The sequence below is a fragment of the Branchiostoma lanceolatum genome, chromosome 13 (genome assembly GCF_035083965.1).
Source record: "Branchiostoma lanceolatum isolate klBraLanc5 chromosome 13, klBraLanc5.hap2, whole genome shotgun sequence".
In the NCBI taxonomy this organism is placed as follows: Eukaryota; Metazoa; Chordata; class Leptocardii; order Amphioxiformes; family Branchiostomatidae; genus Branchiostoma; species Branchiostoma lanceolatum.
In genome coordinates, this window is record NC_089734.1 from 2,957,939 (window position 1) to 2,983,102 (window position 25,164).

A 25,164-nucleotide genomic window follows, 5' to 3' on the forward strand; every position below is an offset into this window, starting at 1 on the left:
CACAAGAAACATGTCAAAAATGTCCTTTTAACTTTTTACGTTGACATTGAGCTCTGATTGCCATCACAATATAACTATATGCAACCAGAAGAATTATTAGAAAAACTTAAGATTTAGCATCATGATTGCTTACAACACTGCAAATGCATAGAAACTGGTAGAAAAAGTTCAAATCTCTTGTAAGTAATCTTCTAGACATCTTTCTCCTCTGCTTCCCTGAGTAAATACAGACTCTCATCGATAAGGAAACTGCAAAAAAGACAATTAACAATTAATAGTATAGTGGTAGTAGTTTGATTATACTGCTGCGGGGTTCCCTGACACAGGGGGTGACACAGATTATTATATTAGAAAGTTATTACAAAACTTCACTGGTTTGTGGCCTTTTTCTTGTAGAAAGAATTTGTTTCAGCACCAAGGGTAGGTACAATGCATCAAAATTAGATACAAGTATGGGTTTTGTATGAAAACATGTAACGTTAGGTCTTGAAAGGGAACCCATTTTATCAATGAAAAGATATACATAAATATATACATAAACTTAGATCTTACTGATACATTCAGTCAGAATCATAAAAGAAAACAATAATGAAAATCTATGCACATTGCTCACCTTTGAAAAGAGAGGATTTCCAAACAAAAAAAAGCCACTTAATTCCTATTATTCCCTATAGCACCAATACGTGAAGTGAGGCTGAACCTCTGAATGCTAAAATCCATAAGTCCATAGCTTTCCACCCTGCCAACTTTGGAATCATTAGCACGTTGAGAAAAATGTGGCTGTGCATAAAAATCTGATGAAGTTATAAGCCCACTCGTAGATTCGAGTACGAATGTGCAGTGTCAAAGGTGAAGGCCCCTGGCTTGCAAACAGTTGTCGCAGATGTTGTCTCGACCATTGTCTTGATTTGCATAACAATGCCCAGGCGGGTTTTGGTTACGTCTCAGGGGCCTTCACCTTTGACACTGCACTTGCGTACTGGAATCTATGAATGGGCTTATTCACAAAACTTACCTGTACCACAATGGTACGACCGGCGCTGTCCCAGCATGCCACAGTGAATGGGCATCAAATGTCCACCATATTGGAGGAAAGTCGCCCAGTTCCAGCAACAACAGTAAATTGATGGAGAGAATCGTGGCGATGCACTTCCACATGTACCTCCTCTGACGCACGTTCTTGAAAGCAAACCCCAGCCAGCAGAAGGCATTCAACTGTCCTGTATGGAGAGTGGGATAAAAGTTCATGAACTAAAAATGATAATGTTAAAAATTTCTGCAAAAGAAATGTTCCAAGCGCTGGAAGGAAAATTCAGAACATTCTAGTCACAACCCCAGTGATGATATATACATAGACATTATGATACATGTACTAAGTGTATGATATCTGCTGAAATACGTGCAATACAAGTATTCACATTTATAACTAATCAATTTGGCTTTTGCGAGGATTCAAATTCCTCAAACATTTTTCAAATAAAATCTAGTACATCTTTTTAGACTTTCTGCTACCATGATTTTACCAAGAGTTTCCTTGACTACCCCTTTCAAAAGGTTTCAATGGAAATGTCCTCAGAACCTACCCACAGCCACATTGGCCATCATGTTGTAGCCGTAGTCAAACTTGACGAAGCCCAGGTAGTACACATGACAGCTGAACACAGCTGCAAGGAGGGCTCCAAACATGGCTGACTCTTTGAAACCACCAAACCTGAATAAAGGCATTTGATTTAAAACTTTGTAGCATCTTATGTCCAGTAGGTGCACCACATGAAATTCCCGAAATTGAAAGTTTCATTGTGATATTGGACATCTACAAAATGAAAACAATCTATTAACTGGTCTAAACATTGGTGTGAAATTTTAGTGTAAAGAGAAAGGTATGAAAACTACATCAATGGTATGGTATGCTAATACATTATATAGCAGACTTTAAGCTTTGATCAAGCATATTTGAAGACACAAAGAATTAAGTTCCTTACCTATACCCATTCCTTACTCTACCAACACAGATGAGCCTTAATTCAAAGTTCCATACCTGGTAAACCACATGAAAAGTTGGAAGACCACCAGTGATGTAGCACAGAAGTAGTCCATTTTCTGGTGGAAGAAGGAATGAAAAATTCTAGATCTCTTATCAAAATTTTTCATTTTTCCAGAAAGCAACGGCATGAACCAAGTCTTCAGAAGTATACGGACTTCACAGTTAGCCTGGGTACCAGTTACAAAGTACCATTGCACTGGCTCAATTTTTTTTCTTCCTTTCCGTGGTTAGCAAGCAAAAAGATTGAGCCAGCAGTAACTACAGAGGATGGTACCCAGTGTACAGCGTATGCTTAGGTGAAACGGGGAGTAAAGATATGTTTTCTATACCTCTGTCCATAGAAAATCCCTGGTATGAAAGATGGCTGACCAAAACCAGGCATTGATGGACACCTGAAACCAACAAAATGATATTTGTTTTCTATATACAGATATCTTGAAATATATGACTGCTCTCTGAAATAATATGTATGTGTTCTACTTCTCCACTTGTTGTACTGAATCTGCTTACTTATACAAATGAACTAGGCTATTTCTTCAGATGACGGTTATATTCGCACACGATTCTATAAAAAGGTACATCATATTCACTCTCCTTAGATAAGCAAGAACAGCCCTTACGTTACATTATGACAGTCACATTGAAAAATGAAAGGAGCAACTTAAAACAAAAGGTTTCTGTTTCTAGAAGATGAAAAAAAAAGATAGTGGATGAGACTTACAATGGCAAGCCAGTGGACCACACTGTACATCTTAGCATGGCTGGGCACTTTTCTCCTGAACACCCCTATCATCACCACATGGCCCAGTCCATTCAGGATGGAGAAGAGAACTGATGCTGGCTCCTGGATGCCGAGCACTCGGACAAACGGCCACTGGAAAGTAAAGAATGGAACATATAATCTTTGTGGTGACAAGGCGGTCTTAGGGTTAGGTGTTCAAAACCAAGGACAGGAATGTTGGCCTTTGTGTGTGTGTCTTTGAAGGTGTTCACCACCAAAGACAGGTATGTTGGCAGCTGTGTTTGGAAGGTGTTCAGCACCAAAGACAGGTATGTCGGCCAGTGTGTTTTCGGAAAGTGTTCAGCACCAAGGACAAGTCTGTTGGCTTGTGGTAGTCTTTAGCAGGTGTTCAACACCAAGGACAGGGTCTCTTGGCCTGTGTGTGTGTGTGCATGTGTCTTTGGAAGGTGTTCAGCACCAAGGACGGGGTCTCTTGGCCCGTGTGTGTGTGTTCATGTGTCTTTGGAAGGTGTTCAGCACCAAGGACAGGGTCTCTTGGCCCGTGTGTGTGTGTGCATGTGTCTTTGGAAGGTGTTCAGCACCAAGGACAGGGTCTCTTGGCCTGTGTGTGTGTGTGTGCATGTGTCTTTGGAAGGTGTTCAGCACCAAGGACAGATCTGTTAGCTTGTGTGTATCTTTGGGAAGTCGTCAGCACCTAGAAAAGATCCGTTGGCCAATGTGTGTGTGTTAGTAAGGTGTTCAGCACCAAGGACAGGGCTGTTGTCCTTTGTGTCTTTGGAAGGTGTTCAGCGCCGAGGACAAGTATGTTGGCCTGTGTGCAGATGGTGTTTAGCACGAAGGACAGGGCTGTTGGCCTGTGTGTGTGTGTGTCTTTGAAAGGTGTTCAGCATCAATGACTGGTCTATTGGCCTGTGTCTATGTGTGTATGTGTAATGTGTTCAGCAACAAGAACAGGTCTGTTGGCCTGTGTGTTCTTGGAGGGTGTTCAGCACCAAGGACAGTTCTGTTGGCTTGTGTGTGTACAAACAGCTGGGTAGCTCCATAGCATAAGACAGAAAGATGATTACATTGTATCATTACAATAACAAACTGGACTCACCTTTCCATAAAACTGTGGTACGGCAGCCCACGGATCGGCCTGTATCTGTTCCACAGTTCTCCACATACAGCCATATTTACACTCCTCCTCGCACCACCATCCCAGCATCACCATGTACCCAGGCTGCTGCTGGTCAAACCTCTCCAGAGCCCTCCCTGCACAAGGAAGGAAGGAAGGGATGAAAAAAGGGATAAAAAAGATGAAAAATACATAGATGAAATAAAGAGATGGGCAAAAAGGAATGACTGAATGAATTAAAATGAATAAGGAGAGAAAACAGGAATAGATGAGGAAGGAAAAGAACAAATGAATGGATGTACTTGTACAAATAAATCACACTCTAAAATACCTGTGCAGTTGTTCCTCCAACAACCAGAGAGGCATCTCTGGAAGATCTTGGATCTGTCCCCCCAGGATGCAAAGGACCCTGGGACTGACCAGAGGAGACAGAGCAATCCCAGAATGCCTTGCATTCTCTGCAGGAAGACCCTGATGGAAAAACATTGTAACTGATTGGTCAATTCAAAACTGGTTGGTGTAAATCTGACGTGTTCAATAAACTACAAAGTTTAACTAAAAGGTATTACAAGGTAGTCCCATAGTTTATTGATGCCGTCCCAACCTAAGTCAGGTACCCATTTCTTACATGTGTGGAGTGAGGAAAGTTGTGTAAAGTGCATTTCCCAAGGACACAAAGGCTAGTCCGGCTCTCTGTCTCGTAAAGGAAGAAAATAGTCGCAACAGACAGGTGGTCACTATAGACAGGATTCTTTATGCTAACCCCCTCCCCTCCCCCCACACACACACACTACTTTAACTGCATTGTACTATCAGAGTTTAGTATGTTGTGTGAACTTAAGATATTTTTTCTAGATTCATTAACTGCCCAAAGAGAAAACACCACAAAAGACAGTCTAATGATTTTATTTTTGCAAGACTTCAGAAAAGACTGACTACATGAATAAGGTTTAACCAAAACTTTCTTTACAAAGCATATCTATCATATAACAGACAGTTGCAATGTATTACATCAACATTACAAATACATGTGTGCAACAACATAAATGTACAAAGGTGTACATCATATATCTTAAGGTACACTGCACTAGCTACTGTTCCAAATCTATTCATCTATGATACTAGTAGTTAGTTTATCCTTTAACGTTTAAGCAAAATGTAAACATAGTTCCAATTTATACAGTATTACATGTAAATGGAATCTTAAAATCTCATCATAGCAGCTTTTAATTTCAATACAAAATCATGAAGTCTTCAGTTGTGTTTGTCTCAGCTGCTCTCTGCAGTCATCGATCAGGAAACTGAAAGAGAAAAACATAAAAGTTTAGTTTTAAGTCCTCCTGCACTATACATAGACAGTGTCTATGGCAGTGCCCATCTTCATTCCTTAGCCCTTGGGCCACACAACTTTGTGAAATCCCTTCAACAGGGGGCTAGTCCACTGGTAGTGGTGTTTATTTAACTCCTGTGCTCTTGCCCAAATGAGTGCTAAGCAGAGAAAGCAGGAAGTTCAACTATGGGCCCCTAGTGGCTTTCTATGGTACAAATTCGCAGCGCTTTTAAGATAAGGCAGCCGGTAGAAGATCAAACGAGAAAAAGGTGCACACACCTGTACCATAGCAGCACCACTGGCGCCGTCCCAGCATGCCACAGGGCATGGCCATCAAATGCCCACCATATCGGAGGGAAGTCTCCGACCTCTAACAGTCCGAAAAGGTTAACAAGAATGATGGCGGCGCCGCATTTCCACATGTGGGACTGCTTTCTGTTCTTCACTGCCAGACCCAACCAGAGGGCTCCATTCACTACAGCTAAACACATGGATGTGAAAAACCAAAGAGTAAGAGACAGGCTCTCTGACGGGTTGAAGTTCAACTTGAACTGCTTTCATGTAATAAACAGAGCAAACTTTGTAGTAAGAGACAGGTTTTATGATTGGCTGAACTGGACTTAAATCTGCTTTCACGTATCCAATCATAAAGATTTATAGTAGTGCATGTGTACACACACATTTTCTCAAGAGAACAAAACATGTGCAGCATTTTGGGGGTTAATTTAGAAATTTCATGTACAAATTTGTACATGTATCTGTATTGTATAGATGGTATAACTGCCCTTCAGCATAACACACCATGGCCAGCTTTAGATGAAAATGTATATATAGTAGATACATAATGATAACACATTCTTACCTACTGTGACCATGGCCTTCATGTTGTAGCCGTAGTCGAACTTGACAGCTGACAGGTAGTACACATGGCCAGCGAACAGTCGGAGGAGGACAGCTCCAAACACCACGGACCTCCAGGTACCACCAACACATCTGCAAAACAAGACTGACAATCATGTATTTGTTGTGTATTTAAGATATCATTATACATACACCTGAATACTGTAAATCACTTTATCTTCACGGTAGCAAAATTTCATGGTATAATAAGGAAAATGGACATTGTCACTGAAGTTTCAGTTCACGGTGGTGGTAAGTGATTTACAGAACGGATGTGTGAATGAATCATAAATGATAACAACAGTTTTTTTCCCGGTGACAAGTTCACGGTACAGAGGTGACAGTGAAAACCGTGAACATAAAGTTACAGAGAAAGAAACAAGAATTACAGTACTAAATCAAAACATGTAAACATATCAGATAAACTATTGTTGGTTTGTAGAAAACAGAGCCTAGCAAGATGGCTAGGGAAAAGGAATCAGACTATTTCTTGGATCTTTGGAGAAAGTGATCTCGATTAATCAGTTTAGCTCAATGAACTCAATGAACAGATGAGTGACTCTTCCCCTGGTTGTGACAAAGAAGATGGTATGTACATTACTGACAGGTTCAGACTAGGAGGTATTCATCATTCAATAGAGCACTCTGTACTAGTCATGGCATAGCTACTTAGAAAATCAAAAAGTGAAGACCATACTAATCAAAGAAGAGGATTTTGATTATGAAACTATTTAGAAAATCAAAATGTGAAGACCATACTAATCAAAGAAGAGGATTTTGATTATGAATCTATGTATTCTCAAAATGTTCCCACCTTCTATAGCAGTGAAACAGCTGGAAGAGAATGATAGATGTGGCACTGAAGTAGTCCAGCCTCTGTGGGTTGATACAAACAAAAACCTTTCGTGAATTGCACTTCAATACAACTTTAAGCTATTTTCTTAAATACATGTAATTACACTTGATGTATCACAATGACAGAACTTCAAAAGTATAATGGACTTAAATTGCATTGCACATGTTCATATTTATGCTATTTTCCTTCTTAAACTTCAAAGTATAATGAACTTAAATCCAATTGCACATGGTCAAATAGAATGTTTTTTTTCTTCTTAAATTGCATTCTAACTCACGTTTTATATATGGTGTCAAAGTGGATTTAATCAATGAAACTAAAATAGCACAAGTTGCACCACGTACCTCTGTCCACACCAGGTCCCTTGTGTGGAATACAGTGGACCACACCCATGCATTGACAGCAACCTGCAAACACAGTAAAAAGGAAAGTGTTAAATGACTTGAGTTAAAGACCTCTTGTTGTTCAGTAAAACATCTTGGTACAGTCATGAGAATTTATTTCAGAAGTTTGACTTGTCCTCTTTGACTGTCCCTTTTCAAACTGGCACATTCAATCATTTTGTTGTTTATCACTAATCATTTATTATACAGTATAGATTAGGTAAAGTAGTCGAACCTCAGAGTCAGATTGAAGACGAAGCATAACCTTTTTTGTTAGCTAGAAGTGCAATGCAGCTTCGCAATGGCTCACATATTGTATACAGTATAGATGTAGATAAAGATATAAAATGTTACTCACCAAGGCATATACATTGACAGTCCAGTACAGGGGTGCTTCTTTGGGCACCCTTGACCTGAACACCCCCACCATGATGAGATGGGCTAGTCCGTTGAGTACAGAGAACACCACAGAGGCAGGCTCCTGTGCTCCCAACACCCTGACAAACGGCCACTGGGAAAAACAGACAGAACATCAGGTTATGGAATAATCAAAAATGCTTTAAATCACAAGATTTTCTCAGAGTTCCAACACAACTAATAAGACTTGAATAAGTTTTCACTGAATCAAGAAGATTTAAAATCAAATTTAAATCTGATTTGATTGCGTTTAGACCGCTTTGACTGAATCTTTGGCATTTCTTCTGGCCATAGGATAGCTAAGTTATTACACTACTGTCCAACAATTACATAAATATCTAACCCATGCAAGACATGGAAACAACGGACCATAAACTACATTGTGAATTAATTGGATTATGGCTAACTTTTTTATTTATGCGATAGCCTTTAACTGTTTTATTTGAAATATCTATTTTCTAAGAGCAAAAGACATTCCTCTAAGCTGGCTCAGTAGTAATTGAATGAAAAGTAATCCTTATACATTTGTAGTTATACATGTACATGAATCTATCTGACTTACAAACTTCAAGTTCAAGAACAATACTCACCTTCCCATAAAACTGTGGTACATCTTGCCCATTCCTTTGAAACGCCTGCACTGTTTCCCACATACACTCGTACTTGCACTCCTCCGAACAGTCCCAGCCGAGGAGTCTCATGTAGCGCGGCTGGTTTGCGTTAAAGTGTTCCAGTTCAGCTCCTCGGCACTTTGTGCTCTCAAAAGTCTGAAGACAGGTAAGGAAATGGTAAGACCGGTCTCCAAGGGAAGCAAGGCATGTTGGGAGGCCGACTGAAAGAATGGCAACGATGGCAAGAATATCCATCCTCTTGAAGGTTTTGCAATCCTGACTCCCTTATTTTTCTCTCATTACCTGAAAAATAAGAAAGTAGCAAGGTTAGTATTACAAGGTAACTACAACGATATGTGACCCAAAAGTAAGCCCACAGCAAACATACAAAACGTACTGAAATTTGAAAAATCATATGTTAAAAGATGAGGAAGAAAATGTATTATTGCGGGGTTATGCTGAATTCTAATGAAATGAAAGTAACAGTGAGAAACCAAAATTACATGTCACTGTAACTTAATTCTCTGTGCCAGAAGAAGTTTAAGAGTTGCATATCACACTTAGCAGTAACAGATATAACTAGAAATACTCACCCTCAATCAATGGTAAAAAATCTTTGACGAAATCTGCCAGTTCACTGTTTACCGAAACTTAGGATAATAAAAGGAACATACAAAATTGAAATCTCCATGCAGATCTACTGGTGGGAAGAAAGTATCCATGGGCCATTTAATATACATGTATCTATAATATTCATAAAGCAATATCCAACTGGCTTCCCGGTTACTAAGCTCATGGATATCTTTCTTGCCACCAGTGAAGATCTGCTTTATTATCAATAGAGATTAACAAAATTTGGCAAACTTCAAGTGAATAAAAGTAAAATTTGCAATACTAGTAGAAGTAGTACAGTAGTATACATACACATTATCAATCAATCAATCAATCATTCCATGGCCATGCATGCCCCCTGCAGTGCAGGAGACTGATGATGATGATGATGCATGCCCCCCTCCCCATTCATTACAATTTCTGAGTTGAAAGCGAGTGGGTGTAGCTGCTATCATAAGCAGTATCATTGATATGACCTTAACTTATGTGTAGTGACTAATTGTTGAACTTTGTTAATGAACTTCCAGAACAAATTATAGCAACATAATTTAACCTGCAAACTTGAACTTGCAACCAAGGAGGTTAAAATAACTTGTTGCAACCATACACTCCTGTCCTAAGACCACAGTTACATGCAAATATTGCTCCTGTATATCTATAAACATAAACATAAAACACAAACACAAACATACGGGTACGTTGTTGTTCACTCCAGACCCTCTTCCTGGTTTGCACAGTTTTGAACTGGCCTTTAGCACCTCACGAAGTTAAACCTACTCTGATTGGTCAGTATGATCAAATGTCTCATTCTAAACCAATGAAATACGAGGTAATTTTCCACAACATGACGTCATTCTGTGGGCTACAGGGGGAATATCTCATTTTGAAAGAAGGGTTCTACGATTGTGACATAAGTGCAAAAATACATCTTAAATGTAGTAGTTATAATCTTTTAGTAAAATATTTGGAAATGAATTATATACTTAATACATAAATGTCTGTAATTTGTCAAAATACTAAAGACACAGTGAACGAATATTTAATATTTAATATTTTATAGGACCCCCTAAAATTAGTGTAAGATTGTTCGATCCTTCTTCCGCCATTTTGGAAGTTTACAGAAACTGCCTGGCATCAAACAGGTGCAGCCCTGGATATATCGTTTCGGGACATGAACAAACTGGTCTACGATGGTTTGTCGTTCCTTGTTTTATTCCTAGTGCTCCTGGTGTGTCTGACGATTCTGTAACGATCGTCCAACGGCGAGCAGTTCGGCGCCAAGGGACCGTACGTTAGAGATGGCGAGCTCGGTGGGAGTCGAGGGGGCTCCCGAAGACAAGCCCGTACTGCACGTCGTTGTGGTTGGGTTTCATCACAAAAAGGGCTGTCAGGTAATGTTCTAGAAAATTTTGCATATAAATTTTGTATGAATTTGTAGCTTAGAAGGTTGCATTCGTTGAAAGTCATGTACAATGATATTTGTTCATATGATTTGAACAGAATTTATGATATTGTTTTTGAGCAAGGGGGAGGGGCCAGAAGGTGATTATGATTTCAATTAATATCTTTACTAGTATCATATGTAAGAAAAATGCAATACGGTATGTTGCTCATAGAATTTGCTGTCTGTGCTGCCATTTTCTATTGTCGAAAGCTATAGCTAAAACCGTAAAACTAAAAGCCAAAGTATGATATTAAATATGTAATTTGGTTCAGTATATGATCATTTATGCATATCATTATAATGATTCATACGTCAATTATCCACATATTTTGTTGTCTTTTTTATGCAGTCAATAATATGTAACATCACAGATGTGAAGAATGTGGAGCAAATGCGTGTGTCTGGATATCAAATGTTATAAATAGTAGCTATGAATTATTGATAGAACAGCCAATACAAATTCTATGTCATGTTAATAGGTGTGCCCATTGATACATAGAATTATTGGACAGTCTGTTGTATGGAAACAGCTGTTTCTTAAAATCAAGCCTTTGTAACAATAGATCACCAGTTGCTAACTCGCTTTGATCCTTTTGTTTGGAAGCGAGTACCATTCAGTAATTCCGATTTTAGTTTGGAGCTCAATTACAGAAAATTGAAGACTCAATACAGACTACTAAGTTGCCTGTCTAATAAAGAGTGCATAAGGAATGATCATAGGGAGAACATGTGTGTGTTCATGGACTAAGTCTGAAGCTGAAGTGAAACATCAGCTTGAAAATAGACTCTGACTCAGTCTGAGTCTGACGGAATGTCAGTCTTTACCTTGATTGTCAAACAATAAAGTTCATTCATTCATTCACAATATTAGGATGGGATGATAGTCAAATTGTCCAAGAATGAAGGACATAGATCCCTATATGGTGTGACCGTGTGTGCAAAAAGATGAGTTATTCTTGTTTATTTTATAACAGTGGTCCCTCTTGCTATCCTTGTCTCCACAGATAGAGTATGCGTCCACCCCCACCCCCTACCCCCCTGACAGTAGTTACTAGTGATGACCACTGTTTGTTAACTCCACAGATAGAGTATGCGTACCCTCCCCTGCTGGAAGGCCAGCCCCCTGACAGCCATGACCTCCCTGATGAGTGGAAGTACCTCCCATTCCTGGCTCTTCCTGACGGGGCTCACAACTTCGAAGAAGGTAGGCACTAGAGATAGCCTAGGTAAAGTTTAATGAGTATAGGGTGCCAGTAAATTACCTAGGATGGCACCCAGGATAGGCTAAGTTTTCTCCAGAATGTTTTGTTGGTTATAGCAATTTGGCATTTAAAAATCTGGAAAAGCAACTGCAAAGTTGTGTTTCCAGTTTGAGGTACCATTTGTCATACAGGGTTTGAATTATGAGGATTCTATTCAGGTATGGCCTCGTGTACATTAATCTACATTTACCTACATTTGAAAAATCTCTTTATCAATCTAATGTAGCTATGTTATCATGTGTTGTCCGACAATAGATTTTAGTACAAGCTATATTGTACCTGTAGTTACAATTATTCATATTTTTGTTATTTTTGTCAGATTTTATCTACTTCCACCTGCCTGGGAGAGGAGGCAGTAAGAAGACGGTGTACGGCGTGTCCTGTTACAGACAGATAGATGCAAAGGTAGGTTTCTTAACCTTCTCCCTGCTGCCTAATCCCATAACCAATACAGATTTGGTGCCAAAAGACTACCTTAGGAGGCTAAAGGTTAAGTACACTTTTATTCTTTACCTTTATTTACATTTGCAGAACACTCAATGCTAAGCACTGACAATGTTTATGTTTGTTTATAGAGCTAGGTTAGACTGAGAACTTGTACATATGGTAACCTCTGACATCACCTATGTCAGTGGTCAGTGTTAATTGGAGTGGGTCGTCATTGTCTTCCACAGTTTTATGTTTGTTGCTATTCATTGCGCCCCCTCCCTTTCACAACTCATCTCTGCAAGGCACCGCTGGATTGCTATGACAAGCTATGATGATGACCGCTGGATTGTTCCTCTGCAAGTCAATGCTTGTCTCAGCCTCCCTGAGATAGTTACTGAAACAGCCCTTCTCAGTGATCAAATTCCCCCAAGTTGAATTACTGTACAAGCCCTCACAGTGATTGGAAAGCGGATGAGAACAGACAGATCAGCACCAAGGACAAATATCACTGCCACAGGACTGTTTTTTTTGATTATATTATAACCTTCTTCCTGCTACCTAACCCTGTAACTGATAGAGAATTGGTAGCCAAATGACAAATTCAGTTTGCTAAAGGTTAAAATGTTGTAAAATTGCTAGCATTCCACAATTCTTTTAATTAATTTTTCAATCTTGGATACAGATGGGTATATTGATATATATGATAGGGGTGATTTCCAAGGGAGCCCATAACAGATGTCTCTGCAGAATACATGCCGAAAGTACAATTTGACAGTCTGAGCCGCCTCTATTATATACTGTATTGCCATTTTTCACAGGGAGACCATAGAATGATGAATACTAAAAACACTCAAAATCAAAAAATTATTTAGAACAAGAAAAACACAATTCAAAATCTGATTGCAAAATTTGTATTATTTGGGGATATATATGGCCTTCGTCTGTCAATATTGACCAGGGTAAAACTGTACCACAGAATTTATATATATGGCCTCCTTCAGTCGATATTGACCGTGGTAAAATCCTAATTAATATCAGCCCTATAGCATCGGCTATGGTTAAAGTTAAACAGCCCTATATGAGAATGACAGTCTATATCCATGGTAGTGCTCAAAATACTTTGTGTGCAAGTCTGCAACCAAATATTTCAAACGCTTTCCAGGGTATAGCAGTTTCCTTACCGACGTGATCCATCCCCATATTGTACTGAGATTTATTTGATATAATTATCCTTTGACGTTCCCCTTCTTGGTTATATGGGGCAACAAATTTTCCACATTAACAATAAAACCACCTCGCTATGCGCATTTTCAAAGGACAAACTTTATGGCCGATCCAATCTTGATCTTGCAGCTTGTAAACTTGAACAGTTTTATTACGAAACCAATCAGGACGGGAGGCTTGTTGTACACATTTGTCCTCCGTGATTTATGTTGACTTTATGTTGTGGGCTGAATGAGGACATCTGAAGGTTATATGTTGTAACTGTTACTGTGTAGGGCCACTAGAAATACTGGGTGCATTGATACACACTTTTGTGCACACAGAATTGGAGCTGTGCCCTTCATATCTGCCTGTGAATACACCTGTGCACCTAGATATTTGATAATGTATAGAGTATTAAATGTGCATTGAAAGTACTATTGTATATTAATATATACTATATAGCATATAGTCTTGACTAGTGCTGCGGATCGAAACCCGAGTTTAGGTTTAGGTTCGGACTCGAGTCCAGAGGTTTAGGTAAAGGTCCGGACTTGAAAGTCCGGACCTGAACAATAATTTTGGAATATTTTTTTCGTGTTACATGTAACATTGCAAATTGGCAGATATTTTACATGTAATTTGAAAACTATATATACGGAATTATATACAGTCAGTAATTAACACAAAGGTTCAGTTATAAACACAAAAACAGCAATGTTTTCATATTTTTCTAGTGCAAATTTCACGATGTAAGTAAGGTTTAAGATGGTTTGAAACAAAAAGGAGTGTATGAGTGAGAGATTTTTTTTTCAAGTCCGGACTTGTTTCCAGACGTTTAGGTTTTTTTGGATTTGAACCTTAACGTTTTACAAGTCCGGAACCGGTCCGGCCGGACCGATCCGCACCACTAGTCTTGACATTTAAGTGCCAGATGATATGAAACTTTTGTTATATTACTTGCCTAGAATATCAAAGTTACCTATAGAATTTGGGTTCATCTTGTTTATGTTGTGTGCCCAATTTGTTTTTCTAGGCATCTGAATTTTCAGTTCACCTATTCTCAAATGTTAGACCCTGCAATGGTTGGTAGATGACAGTTTTTACATACTAAATATGCTAGCAGGGCTTGAAATACTTTGCTTACTGCAACCTGTGTTTCATATAGTATACCAACCACCAAGCCTGTATTTCTGTATCTCTGCAGGACTTGATAAATAGAGAAGCTGACATCACCAGAGAGACGGTGCAGAAAAGTGTCTGTGTCCTCAGCCACCTGGTAAGCAAATATCAGAATAAAACTATGTAAAAAAAGAACATCATGGATTCAATAACATTCATAGGATATTGGACTTTTTTTGTACACAACCATACATCGTTTCTGACCCTGCTTCTTGTCATGGCATCATGTTGGTGTAGCAGTTAGGATGTTTAGCCCACAGCCCAGAGGTCTGTTGATAACTATTAGGCCACACCAATTTGATTTCTTGGTTAACGGAATTTTTGAAAAAATGCTAGATTGGAAAATCAACATGAAAACAGGATCTCAGAGGAAAGTTTGTACTTTGGTGCACACAGTTTCAGGGAGTGAACATGGTCAGGTGCAAGTTTTCACCCCAGCTTTCTGTTTTAATGATGATCCTTGTGCTGAAATTTAAAAAAAATCTGTTAACCAAGAAATTAAATTGGTGTGGCCTTAGCATGCCCAAATCTGAATAATCTAGACATGTAGACGTGTAATAGAGTACTTTTAGTGTTGAGAACTATACATGTACATTGTATTCCATGGTTTGTACTGAGCACTCACAGTTTTTTATTTATTTTCCAGCCTCTATTTGGATTGATCAAAGCCAAGCTAGAGCTGTGCACAGCGGCATATTTTGAGGAGCGGGACTTTTCAAAAGTAACCATCCTAAAGGTGGGTAGATAGAGCTTTAAGGTTTTAATCCTTAGATATGTATTTTGCAGCTAATCTGAGAATGGTATAGCATGTCCCATATAGTCGAAAACTTTGTTTCTTTGTATCAAACCTCTTTGTTTTTTTCATTGGATACTTTTCTCCATTTTGTTTTTACTAGAACATTTCCATTGTATTTTCTGATCATGAAGTTATGTCTATTAGTATGTACACATGATCTTTTTAAACTGACATTTGGTTTTGTCTATTTTCCAGGAGCTGCATGACAACTTGTCAGGATTACTGTGCTCCGATCTCATAGATGGCCCACAAGCTTTTATAGGTAAGAAAAAAATCTATTTTTGAAGTAATAAAGCTGATTAGAAGAATCATAGTATTCGTTTGTGCATTTTGTTACCTGGGATACTTGTCAATGACAGAAAAATTTTGTTATCAGAAAACTAAGAGAAAACATTTTATTGCCATGAACAACATTCTGTCAAAATGCTTTTTAGCTGCCAAGGTATTTTTAGAAACAAATATACAATCAATGATTTAATCGATCAATCATGTATAGCGTTGCCATTGATGACTGTATTGTGTCTGGTTTTGTAGGACTCTCTGCAAGAGATCTGGTTTTACGTTTTAAACACAAGGTAATTTTTTTGATTGTTTATAAGAAATACTTATACAGTGCCTTCTTGTCACATCAGTCAAATCTTTATTCATAGCTTCAAACCTGATAATATTTTGTCTATCAGACACTACTTGACTGTAAATTGTAACATTGGTCTTTACTTTTCTTGCAGCTTTTGGTTATTTTCAAGTTGCTGCTATTAGAAAGAAGGGTGAGTAAAGAACTGCTCAGTATGATATTCTAAGTTGGAGCTATGTAGTGTCGATAATCTTTACGGTTTATAAGGTAAATAGGGTAGAAAAAAATGTATGTTGATAGTCTCCCACAAATTGTACGTAAGAAAGACATGTACAGTCATTCATTTATTGATTTTAAAAAATGCCGAAATGCTACCCTTAAGCTCCAGGTATTGTATTTATCAAATCTCTACTATGCAATGCTAGTTTGAACAGGTAGTACATGTATGTTACATTATTGAAAAACATTATGATGCAGTATCACTGGAAATCATTGAAGTTTTTTATTTATGTATATATATTTGTTCTATCTGCAGGTTTTATTTTACTCCTCACCAGTTGGAAGACTGTCCACCACTCTGCTGTCTCTGCTCTCTCTCTTCCCAGGTAAGTATGGTGGAAACAAGTAGAGTTATCTGAAGTTTTACTTGTAATCAGCAAAAACTTCTGAATTCCCATGCAATATTGTAGGTAACAGAAAAGATTTCAATCTCTGTTACATATAATTCTTTTTTCTTCTAATATTTTAGTAATCCCTTTTTTTAGCTTTGTGTTACATTCGATATTTTACTGTACAGTGTAATTTGTTTCTCAGAGACTGAGACTATTTTTTTTCTTGGTGCAAAAAATTATTGTTTTTGTGTTTTTGTTGTACTCTATATTTTACGCTTAGGTTCCGTTGTTAACATTGATACTTCTTGATGTCTTAACTCGGTATTTGATGCTTTTGTTCCTGCAGGAGTGATTCAGCAGGGCCTGTCAGAGTCCATCTCTCACAAGATCGGCACCCGAATCTCAACCGAGCTCATCCTCAGCGACTTTGGCATCGACACTGAAGAGTACTTGGAGGTCCAGCTTTCCGCTGTACCCGACTCCAACCTCGACCCGGAAAACGTTGTATCAGAGGACGAATTCAAGAGAAACCAAATAGACATTGTCGGGGAGACCGCACCAAAGACTGGACTTGGTTCGGCGGTGGTTCTCACGGTGCAAGATGGCGGCGAGAAATGCGACGAAGATGCAGACCGCTCGTCTAAGACGTCGACGAGTACGTATAGCACAGCGTCCGAACTCACGTCGCCGACCAACATGAGCGGTATCAGCAGCGACTGGGAGAAGGTTTGTATTCCTGAAGCATCAAACCTCTGCATGTAGAAGAACCCAACACACTTATCGAGAAGATTTAATTTTGTGGTGTTGCAAGTTCACGTTTGGAACAACTCTGTAGTATGGTAGAAATACATGACACACATGAACAGTATGTTCAGTTGTATTATGTTATTTTATGCGTATCAATCAATTATACATAATTAAGTTAGTCTTAGTTTATTTGACTGTGATCTGATTTAGAATCTAATTGATGTTTATGTACATTATGTTTTGTTACACTACTGTCAGAAGGGGAGGCCTAGGGGATAAATTCCTTTGTGCCTTTAAACCTCCTTTGCACTGGTTAGGAAGCTCTGATTTTACAGTTTGCATGTTGTTGAATTTGACCTTTTTTTTAACACAATGAACATTTCAAAGGTGGAGAAAATGGAGGTGGAAGAAGCGGAGAATGAGCTGAAGGCCTTGTCGAGCTCCGAAAACGGTCTGACTCCGCGGAGCAGTGATGGAGATAATGTGGGAGACAGCGGAGGGATGATAGAGAGTGACGTCACGCCGAAGTCGTCCCCGATATTGTCGCCAAGTCCTTTCCCTACGGACGAGTTTGGCTTCCCTCTCGCTATATTCACCAAGGTGAGGAATCGATTTTGTTTGAGATTTGTAGTTAGACTCACCATTGATAAAGGAGTATTTTCCTTCTCCCTTAGCTGCTGTGATATGCATGAGGTCTATTGTTTTTTCTTGGGCCTCCCTCATTCGCAATTATTTGAAATACAGACATCAATCATTGACAAAAGTATGAAACATACGGAAGCAACATGGAAAAAACCATTTCTTATTGGAGGATAAGCTTGGAAACGAAAACCAAGGGACTAGCCAAGTATAATGCAACAATACAATCATATCAAGGAGCTTCTGTCAAATGGAGTAGCACATTTTGAAATAAAGGAAACCAAATACATAATTGAAACTTAAGTTCACTTTGTCTTTGTACCTCCCCAGGGTTCAGTGTGCCACCCGTACCTGGCCCTCCAGCACCATGAGTTACTGCAGGACGTCAACATCAGGAGTTTCCTCGTCGGCGCCACCAACATTCTCTTCAAGCAGAGAAGACACCTTACAGACGTCATTGTAGATGTAAGACTACTTACAAAAAGTGTTACTTGTATTTTAAGTCCTATTATGGCAAACACTGCATGGAATCAGGGCTTTTACTAAAGAGGGGTACAACTAGTACAAGGGCGCTTTCCCCATGCTCCAACCATGCAGCCCCTTAGTCCTTACCCTGGGGAGCAGATCCTCTGACAAGCATAAAGTTCAAATTTACCAGGGATGCTACTACTACTAGGTCACATGTGGCCACAGTCTTCAACTGTGACCTGTCTCAGTGTCTGACAGATTAGAAACTAACATATTGGAATTTGTTCTGCATACGTGCACTTGCTAATTTATTTAACATTCAATGACATATTTTCTTGTCATGACCAGATAGAGGATGATAAGATTGAGATCTACGATGCAGAACTTAGGAAACAGCTCCATCTCCACACGGCAGACCTTCGCTTTGCAGACTTCCTCGTCAAACATGTGGTGGAGGAGAGGGATGACATCTTTCTGGACGGAACTGGTAAATTTTAAAGAAGGGCCACTTGCCATTGATATACAGTCAAACATGTTCTAGCGACCACCTCTTCATAAGGACAACATGGCGGCCATTGTTGGCCACTTTATTATAATTTTTGGTGGTCCTGGCTTTAGATTATTTTTTTCATTGACCCAAATGTTACATTGAGAATCCTGTCTATAGTGGCCACCTGTCTACTGTGATCATTTCCCCCCGAACCTTGTCAATGAGTAGTTACTAAAGACAGGTTTGACTGTGCACATGAATGTGTATCATATTTGAAATGCAATCTTGATTTTTCCTGTATTCTTTTTGTAGAGAGAGTGGTTGTGTACTATATATCATTCTATTATTATATAGTAGCTTTGTGTGTTACGTTAATCACTGTACATTTGTATGTGCAGTGACATAAGAGCAAACAGTCAATGAATATTGTCTTGTAGTTCCTCATCCCTGATTTCAAGTTCTGTCATTCTTTTATTAGGATCTTTGTAGAGTTTTTGATGTTGTAACTTATGTTTTTGTGTGTTTGTGTGTGTGTCTGTTCTCTGTGTCATCTTTGTAGCTGAGCAAAGTCATGTCGGTAAGTTTTTCATGTCACCACATGCATGTACTGTTTTTTTTCTTCTTTGTAGCATGACTTTTCACATTGCTGTTCTCATTGCCGTGCTGAATTTACATGTATTTCTGATATCCTTGTGCTAGGGCATTGGTTAAAATCACTTATTTTGATAACTAAGCAAATATCTACCTGTTGCCAATTGAATTGATGGAAAGCCAAAAGAACTTATGCTACATGCATAGAATTTAGCTTTATATGACCTTGTGGGGATGCTGGTTTTAACTCTTAGCTCAAATCGACCTGCAGTCTTCCTAAGATTGTTTGCTTTTTTACCTTTCCAGGCTGGGAGGGCGGGGATGAGTGGGTGCGTTCCCAGTTCTGTTTGTACCTCCTGTCTCTGCTGTCTACCACCGAGAATGGAGGTAAGTTGGACATGTACACTGTGGATTACTTGTTTGATTTATTTATTTATCGCATTAACACGCACAGTGGAAGGTATAGCGGACAGGTGTTCCTTGTCAACTCAAACTTAGTCAAAGGTCACCTTTTCAAGGCCGCTATACCAAAATTTTAACAAGCTCATACAACAAATTATCAATACATATTGATACAATGTAAGGAACAGATAACAGTAAATAAACATAAAACTCACACTTAAAGGTAAATCATCCTAGCAACAGACAAAAGTTTTTTAATAGAAATAAGCACAATAGTTGTAAGATATGCAGTAGGCACCTTATAGATGACTACCAGAAGTATCTACTTGATGGAGAGGAGCCAGTTGTGTTGTAAACTTCTTTGAAAGCATTATTAGCATATTCTAGTGGTTCTTCAGCAAGCATTGTCAAATGGTTAATATTTGGCCCTTTTTCATTCTTTTGTTTCAGCTCAAGAGACGAACTACCACGACTTCAACACCCAGTTTGTGGAGGCGTACAAGACGACCCACAACTATCGCCTCTGGAAGGCCACACAGCATGATGGGATTGATGCAATGCACACTGGGTAAGTTTGTTGTTCACCAGTGAGTGCTTTGAAAAGACAGGTATGGCAGATTTTTCGAAGTAGGGGAATCAGGGTGCCGCACACTCATACATTCAGCATGCACCTGTTTACCTATGGGAGAAGATTATACCAAAAGTTCAAAAAATGAAGATTGAGGAGGCCATGTCAAGTGATTTGTCTGACCATTATTTCGACCTCTTTGGATACTTTGGTTACTTTATTTCCTCCATTAGCTATCATACAGTGTGTATGTAGCTAATCTACCTGGAGTACAAATCAAACAAATATACATCTGACGAACTACATAAACCTCTGGAGACCTTAGAATGCCAGAATTTTGTATATATCTGATTCATTTTTTTTTCAAATTGTTGATTATGAAATGTAAGGCTGATGTCGTACATTGTTCCCTCCCCTCCCCAGGCACCCCTTTATGGGTCAGTACAGCGCAGCCGACATCAAGCTGAGATTGTCCCAGTAAGTCTCTACGCTAGCTGATATACTCTGTGTCGTTAAGTCACTTTTCAGCCCTCCTGCCTGATTAACCGATCCCCAAACTTTGATGCACAATATTTAGTTACTAGCTTGTTGTCTTCCAACGATTCCAACAGAAAATGGAGTACAAGACTCATAAGATATTTTCAGACCATTTGAATTTCACGAAATGTTCACATATATTGAAATATGAATATGATGAGCACAGCTAGATTTTATAGTTTTAATCATTGTTTTAAACATTTCACATAAGGTAAGTTGGTTGGTCGGCATTTCGTAAAACACATGTAGACCAAATTATTCCTGTCACCATACAGTCAAACCTGTACTAGTGAACACCTCTGCCTAAGGTCACTTACATCATGATTTGAAAAAAAAACTTTTTCCCATCAACCTGTGTTTAATGGCTACATGTCTGCAGTGACCATTTTCTTGAAGAGAAAGGATAGACTATATACTAGTAGTCATTATAGACAGGTTTGACTGTACTTCGTACTGTTTTGTGGAATATCTATCTTCTTTATCAAGTATCAGTATCTGGTATCGTTGAAGGGATTCATCAGTCACGTGTGATTACCAGTAACTAGAATATTCTTCAATCAGTGACTTTAGAAAGGTAACAAAACATGTACCTCCAAATTTTCAACGTCCACTGTACATCTTGATCTGTGACAGTGGACGTCAAAAATTTTGAGGTACGTGTTTCGTTACCTTTCTAAAGTCACCGATTGAAGAATATTCTAAGTATATCTGGGTCTTACTGCTTGGCAGTCACGCTCGTGGTTTTCACATTCCTCAGCGTGATGCAGAACACAGAGCGAGGCAAGCGCCTGGGAACAGCAGTGGCCAAAACCGGCCAGGCAGTCAACTCAGCCGTGCAACAGACAGGGAAAGCCGTGGGTAAGTTGCCACAAAGCTATTAAAAATGCTACACTGTTGCTAAAGAGTTTGTCACAAATCTATCTAAAATGCTACGCTGTTGCAAAAGGGTTTGTCTGAAAGGTATTCAAAATGCTACACTGTTGCAAAATAGATGCCTAAGACCAAACCAATTCTTTTTCTTGATACTGACACATTTCAAGTAAAGAACATGTCAGCAGGACAACATGAAAACAATGGTGGGTTCTTATATGACTCCTCCTCAAACACGGGACCTCCGGCTTCATGTTCCATCGAAGAAGACGTCCCTTACCAAACCTTGGTAGTCATTTTCACCTGTGTCAAGTGGAGAAATAGTTGCAAAGTGCACAGCATTCGGACCTGCTATGGATTCAAACCCAGAACCTTCAATTCTATTCAACAGCCGTAACCACAAGACCACCTTGCCACCTGATATGGTTTAAAATCTTTAACCCAGTATCCTGTTAATTGTGTGTGTGTGTAACCTATTGATTGTATTTCCTCCAAAGGTTAGCCCTTAACAATAGCTATCCGCAAGTTTGGCAACCTTGGCTGTACATGTATTCACCTTGTTCTAGCCAAACCAATAGATGAATATGGCTTGGCATGTTTGACTGTGTGTCCTTTCCTGCTTTCAGGTGGAGCCCTCAACCAAGCCAAGTCAGCCATGTCTAACTGGTGGGCGCATCTCAACCAAGGCCCAGAGGGGGAATAGAGACTCACCTCCTTTCTCAAACCGACCCGGAACAACATGCAACAGGATTACTTCTAACAGCCCCATTTCACTAGAGGCTAACGACCACTGAGTGTATTTTTCCATGCATTGTAAATTTTTTTGTCTTTTAACCTTTAGCACACTGAAGTGGCCGGTTGGCACCCCATTCTCTGTTGGTTAGAGAGTAAGGCAGCTGGGGGAAGGTTAAATCATACTTAAACATTGTACATCTAATTCCAATCATTAAACCAAGGGTCACACAAATCGAATTTTGGACGCTGAGCAACTGAAAAGGAGCCTAAACTTATGGCCCAATTTACACACAGGTTTTGAGACAACTCCAAGTCACTGGGTCTACTTAGAGTTGACTTGGAGCCGCTGAGTTGAAGCCGCTGACTTGGAGCCGTTGAGTTGGAGCCACTGAGTTGACTCAAGTCATCTCAAAAACATGACTGGGTATAAATCTAGCCTCTGGGTAGAAGCGTAAACAAATATGAAGGTCATACAGATGAAAAGAGGTGAAAATAGCAAATGCCTGACATTCATTACTTGTAGAGTGAACCTTTTTCCCCTCTTGCATCTAAAATATAGAGCTTGATGTGTAAATAATTCTAAAGCATGGGAACGTATTACTCACAGACTGTAGGAAAGCCTTGTTAGAAATCTATAGCAGATACGAGTGAAAATGGTGTATGGAAAACATGGGGTTTAACTCCTAAACAAGAGATGAAAATAATTGCAACCCCTTTCCACGAGAAGCTGCAACCACTGAGGGACCTCTTGGGAACAAAATACTTGACAGAGCACTCAACAAATTAGATAGATAAAGAACAGTTTTGTTACGTTTTGTTGTCAAATTCCAATTATGAAGTCTCACAAATCGGATTGAATTTTGGTCACTGTACAATCGCTCTGCAAACTAAGTGGAAAGGGAGCCATGTAGTACACATTCAAATCTAATTGTAAATACAGTAGTATAAGGATGGTGGTGGTAATGAGTAGAGGTGGTAATGAGTAGAGGACTGTCAATTAAACTTGCCTTCCCTTTAGGGGTGTCTGAAATGACTTTGAACTTGTTGTGTTTCTGGTTGAGCAAGAACCTCCTTGGGTTGAGGTAACTGTTAGATGCTGAAGATGAAGTAAGTTCTAAGCTGTGTTCTTGGTGTTAGACTATAATGTTGTATATTTGTGCTTATATTGTTATAGCAGCTGGTGCAATATGATTTTTACTGTTGGAATATGTATATATATTACAAGTCTGCTGATAAGATGCAAGTAGCACACTAAAACTAAAAGAGACTCGATTTTTCTGACAAAGTGCTTCTTTTAGTTTTGGTTAATGTTAATAGGTAAATGTTATTATATTTGGATGTCTCCAATAGCAAAGAAAGGTACAAAAGTTATATATGTATATTGAAATATATCTAGCATATTGTACACAAGACCTATGATGTGCATAATGTAGAATGGTTGCAAATTGACCATTTCTATTGTGATGTGCTAAAACATTATCACCAATAGTATATCTATTTGGACTTAGTTTAGTAACAGGTGATGGATATCTAGGAATGAGGTGTGGTATTGCATTCCCTGGTTCATTATGCAATTTTTATTTTATAGTTAATTCTAACTACGCAAATATAATTGTTGATGTTGCATGTATTCTAGATCTGTTTGGGTGTATGGTATGTAAGTATGATAGTGCTATCAGTATTTAAGACATTTCAAATTTTCGGAATAGTTTGTTCAAAGTTCAATCCAAAGCTGACACTTGTAACAGTAAGATAATAATTTAGTGTACTACATTTTTTCTTTTAGCTGTGCTGTTCAAGAAGAAATACTTTCTGCCCAATATACCTAAAGCCATTTTTGTTACCAAGTTTTTTATTGGTACTTGTTGCAAAAGGCAGAGATGTACATTACATTATCTTTCCAAGCATCCATATTTTATGTATAGAAATATAATGCTTAGGTGTTTGACCTATTAAAATAAAAATACATTGTATAATGTATGTGTGTCGTACAGAAGTGTTAAAGTGATGCTTGAACCACATAATAGTTACCAGCAAAGTATGATTTTGTTGTGGGAAAGTAAAGATATACATGTAGTATCTTAAATTCAACATTGTACTGTGACACTTTGGAGAGTGCATACATGGCACACCTAACCAAGACCACAATATGTAATACCATTGCCACAGCTTTTGTGAACTTGGTCACTTAATGCTATCCAGTGAAAAATGGATGGCCAGAAATACCCACAATAAAAACGTGTACATCACTACTTATCTCTACGCTTGCTTTCTTGTAAATTGTTCTTAAGGACAATACAACCTAACAAGAAATTAAATGGGTATCACAACTATAGCCAGTGCAAAAATAACTTTTTCATCTATCTATATGTTCCCAAGAAATCATAATGATAGATTGATACATTAGAAATATCCTAAATACAACACAGTTACAAAGACACCCTCAAAACGGAACAAAATTTTGTTGTAGATAAAACCAAGGAGGTTAAATAACCTTGATAAAACAAAACTCTCTCAGCAAGTGTCTACTAGTATTGCCCAGTTTGTTTACATACATTAAACACCCCTCCTGAAAATTGGTTTCTTCCAACCCGGAAGTGAAAG

The 25,164-nt window shown here is 38.7% G+C and overlaps 3 protein-coding genes across 5 annotated transcripts; 1 reads left to right on the plus strand and 2 right to left on the minus strand.

Annotated features, from left to right (window-relative positions):
* Positions 1–13: 13 nt before the first annotated feature.
* LOC136447195 (post-GPI attachment to proteins factor 3-like) lies at positions 14–9,803 on the minus strand. Of its 2 annotated transcripts, XM_066445895.1 has the most exons (9): positions 9,705–9,803; positions 4,235–4,374; positions 3,886–4,040; positions 2,766–2,918; positions 2,374–2,436; positions 2,039–2,100; positions 1,584–1,711; positions 1,016–1,220; positions 14–249 (listed from the first exon to the last, which is right to left on the minus strand). In XM_066445895.1, exons 2-9 carry the CDS (start codon positions 4,356–4,358, stop codon positions 192–194), a joined length of 948 nt encoding a protein of 315 aa, XP_066301992.1. In that variant the 5' UTR covers positions 4,359–4,374; positions 9,705–9,803; the 3' UTR covers positions 14–191. The 2 variants fall into 2 exon arrangements, with proteins under 2 accessions (XP_066301992.1, XP_066301993.1); XM_066445896.1 differs by lacking the exon at positions 2,374–2,436.
* On the minus strand, positions 5,091–9,184 carry LOC136447196 (post-GPI attachment to proteins factor 3-like). The gene is made up of 8 exons (XM_066445899.1): positions 8,994–9,184; positions 8,380–8,703; positions 7,731–7,883; positions 7,334–7,396; positions 6,948–7,009; positions 6,096–6,226; positions 5,513–5,714; positions 5,091–5,204 (listed from the first exon to the last, which is right to left on the minus strand). Exons 2-8 carry the CDS (start codon positions 8,653–8,655, stop codon positions 5,147–5,149), a joined length of 945 nt encoding a protein of 314 aa, XP_066301996.1. The 5' UTR covers positions 8,656–8,703; positions 8,994–9,184; the 3' UTR covers positions 5,091–5,146.
* A 303-nt stretch (positions 9,804–10,106) lies between the features above and the next one.
* On the plus strand, positions 10,107–24,812 carry LOC136447104 (late secretory pathway protein AVL9 homolog). Of its 2 annotated transcripts, XM_066445796.1 has the most exons (19): positions 10,107–10,403; positions 11,540–11,660; positions 12,038–12,123; positions 14,558–14,629; positions 15,179–15,268; positions 15,524–15,590; positions 15,863–15,903; positions 16,057–16,095; positions 16,438–16,507; positions 16,860–17,239; positions 17,648–17,860; positions 18,230–18,364; positions 18,716–18,854; positions 19,417–19,434; positions 19,755–19,835; positions 20,301–20,418; positions 20,842–20,895; positions 21,713–21,813; positions 22,452–24,812. In XM_066445796.1, exons 1-19 carry the CDS (start codon positions 10,311–10,313, stop codon positions 22,526–22,528), a joined length of 1,995 nt encoding a protein of 664 aa, XP_066301893.1. In that variant the 5' UTR covers positions 10,107–10,310; the 3' UTR covers positions 22,529–24,812. The 2 variants fall into 2 exon arrangements, with proteins under 2 accessions (XP_066301893.1, XP_066301894.1); XM_066445797.1 differs by lacking the exon at positions 19,417–19,434.
* The last annotated feature ends 352 nt before the right edge of the window (positions 24,813–25,164 follow it).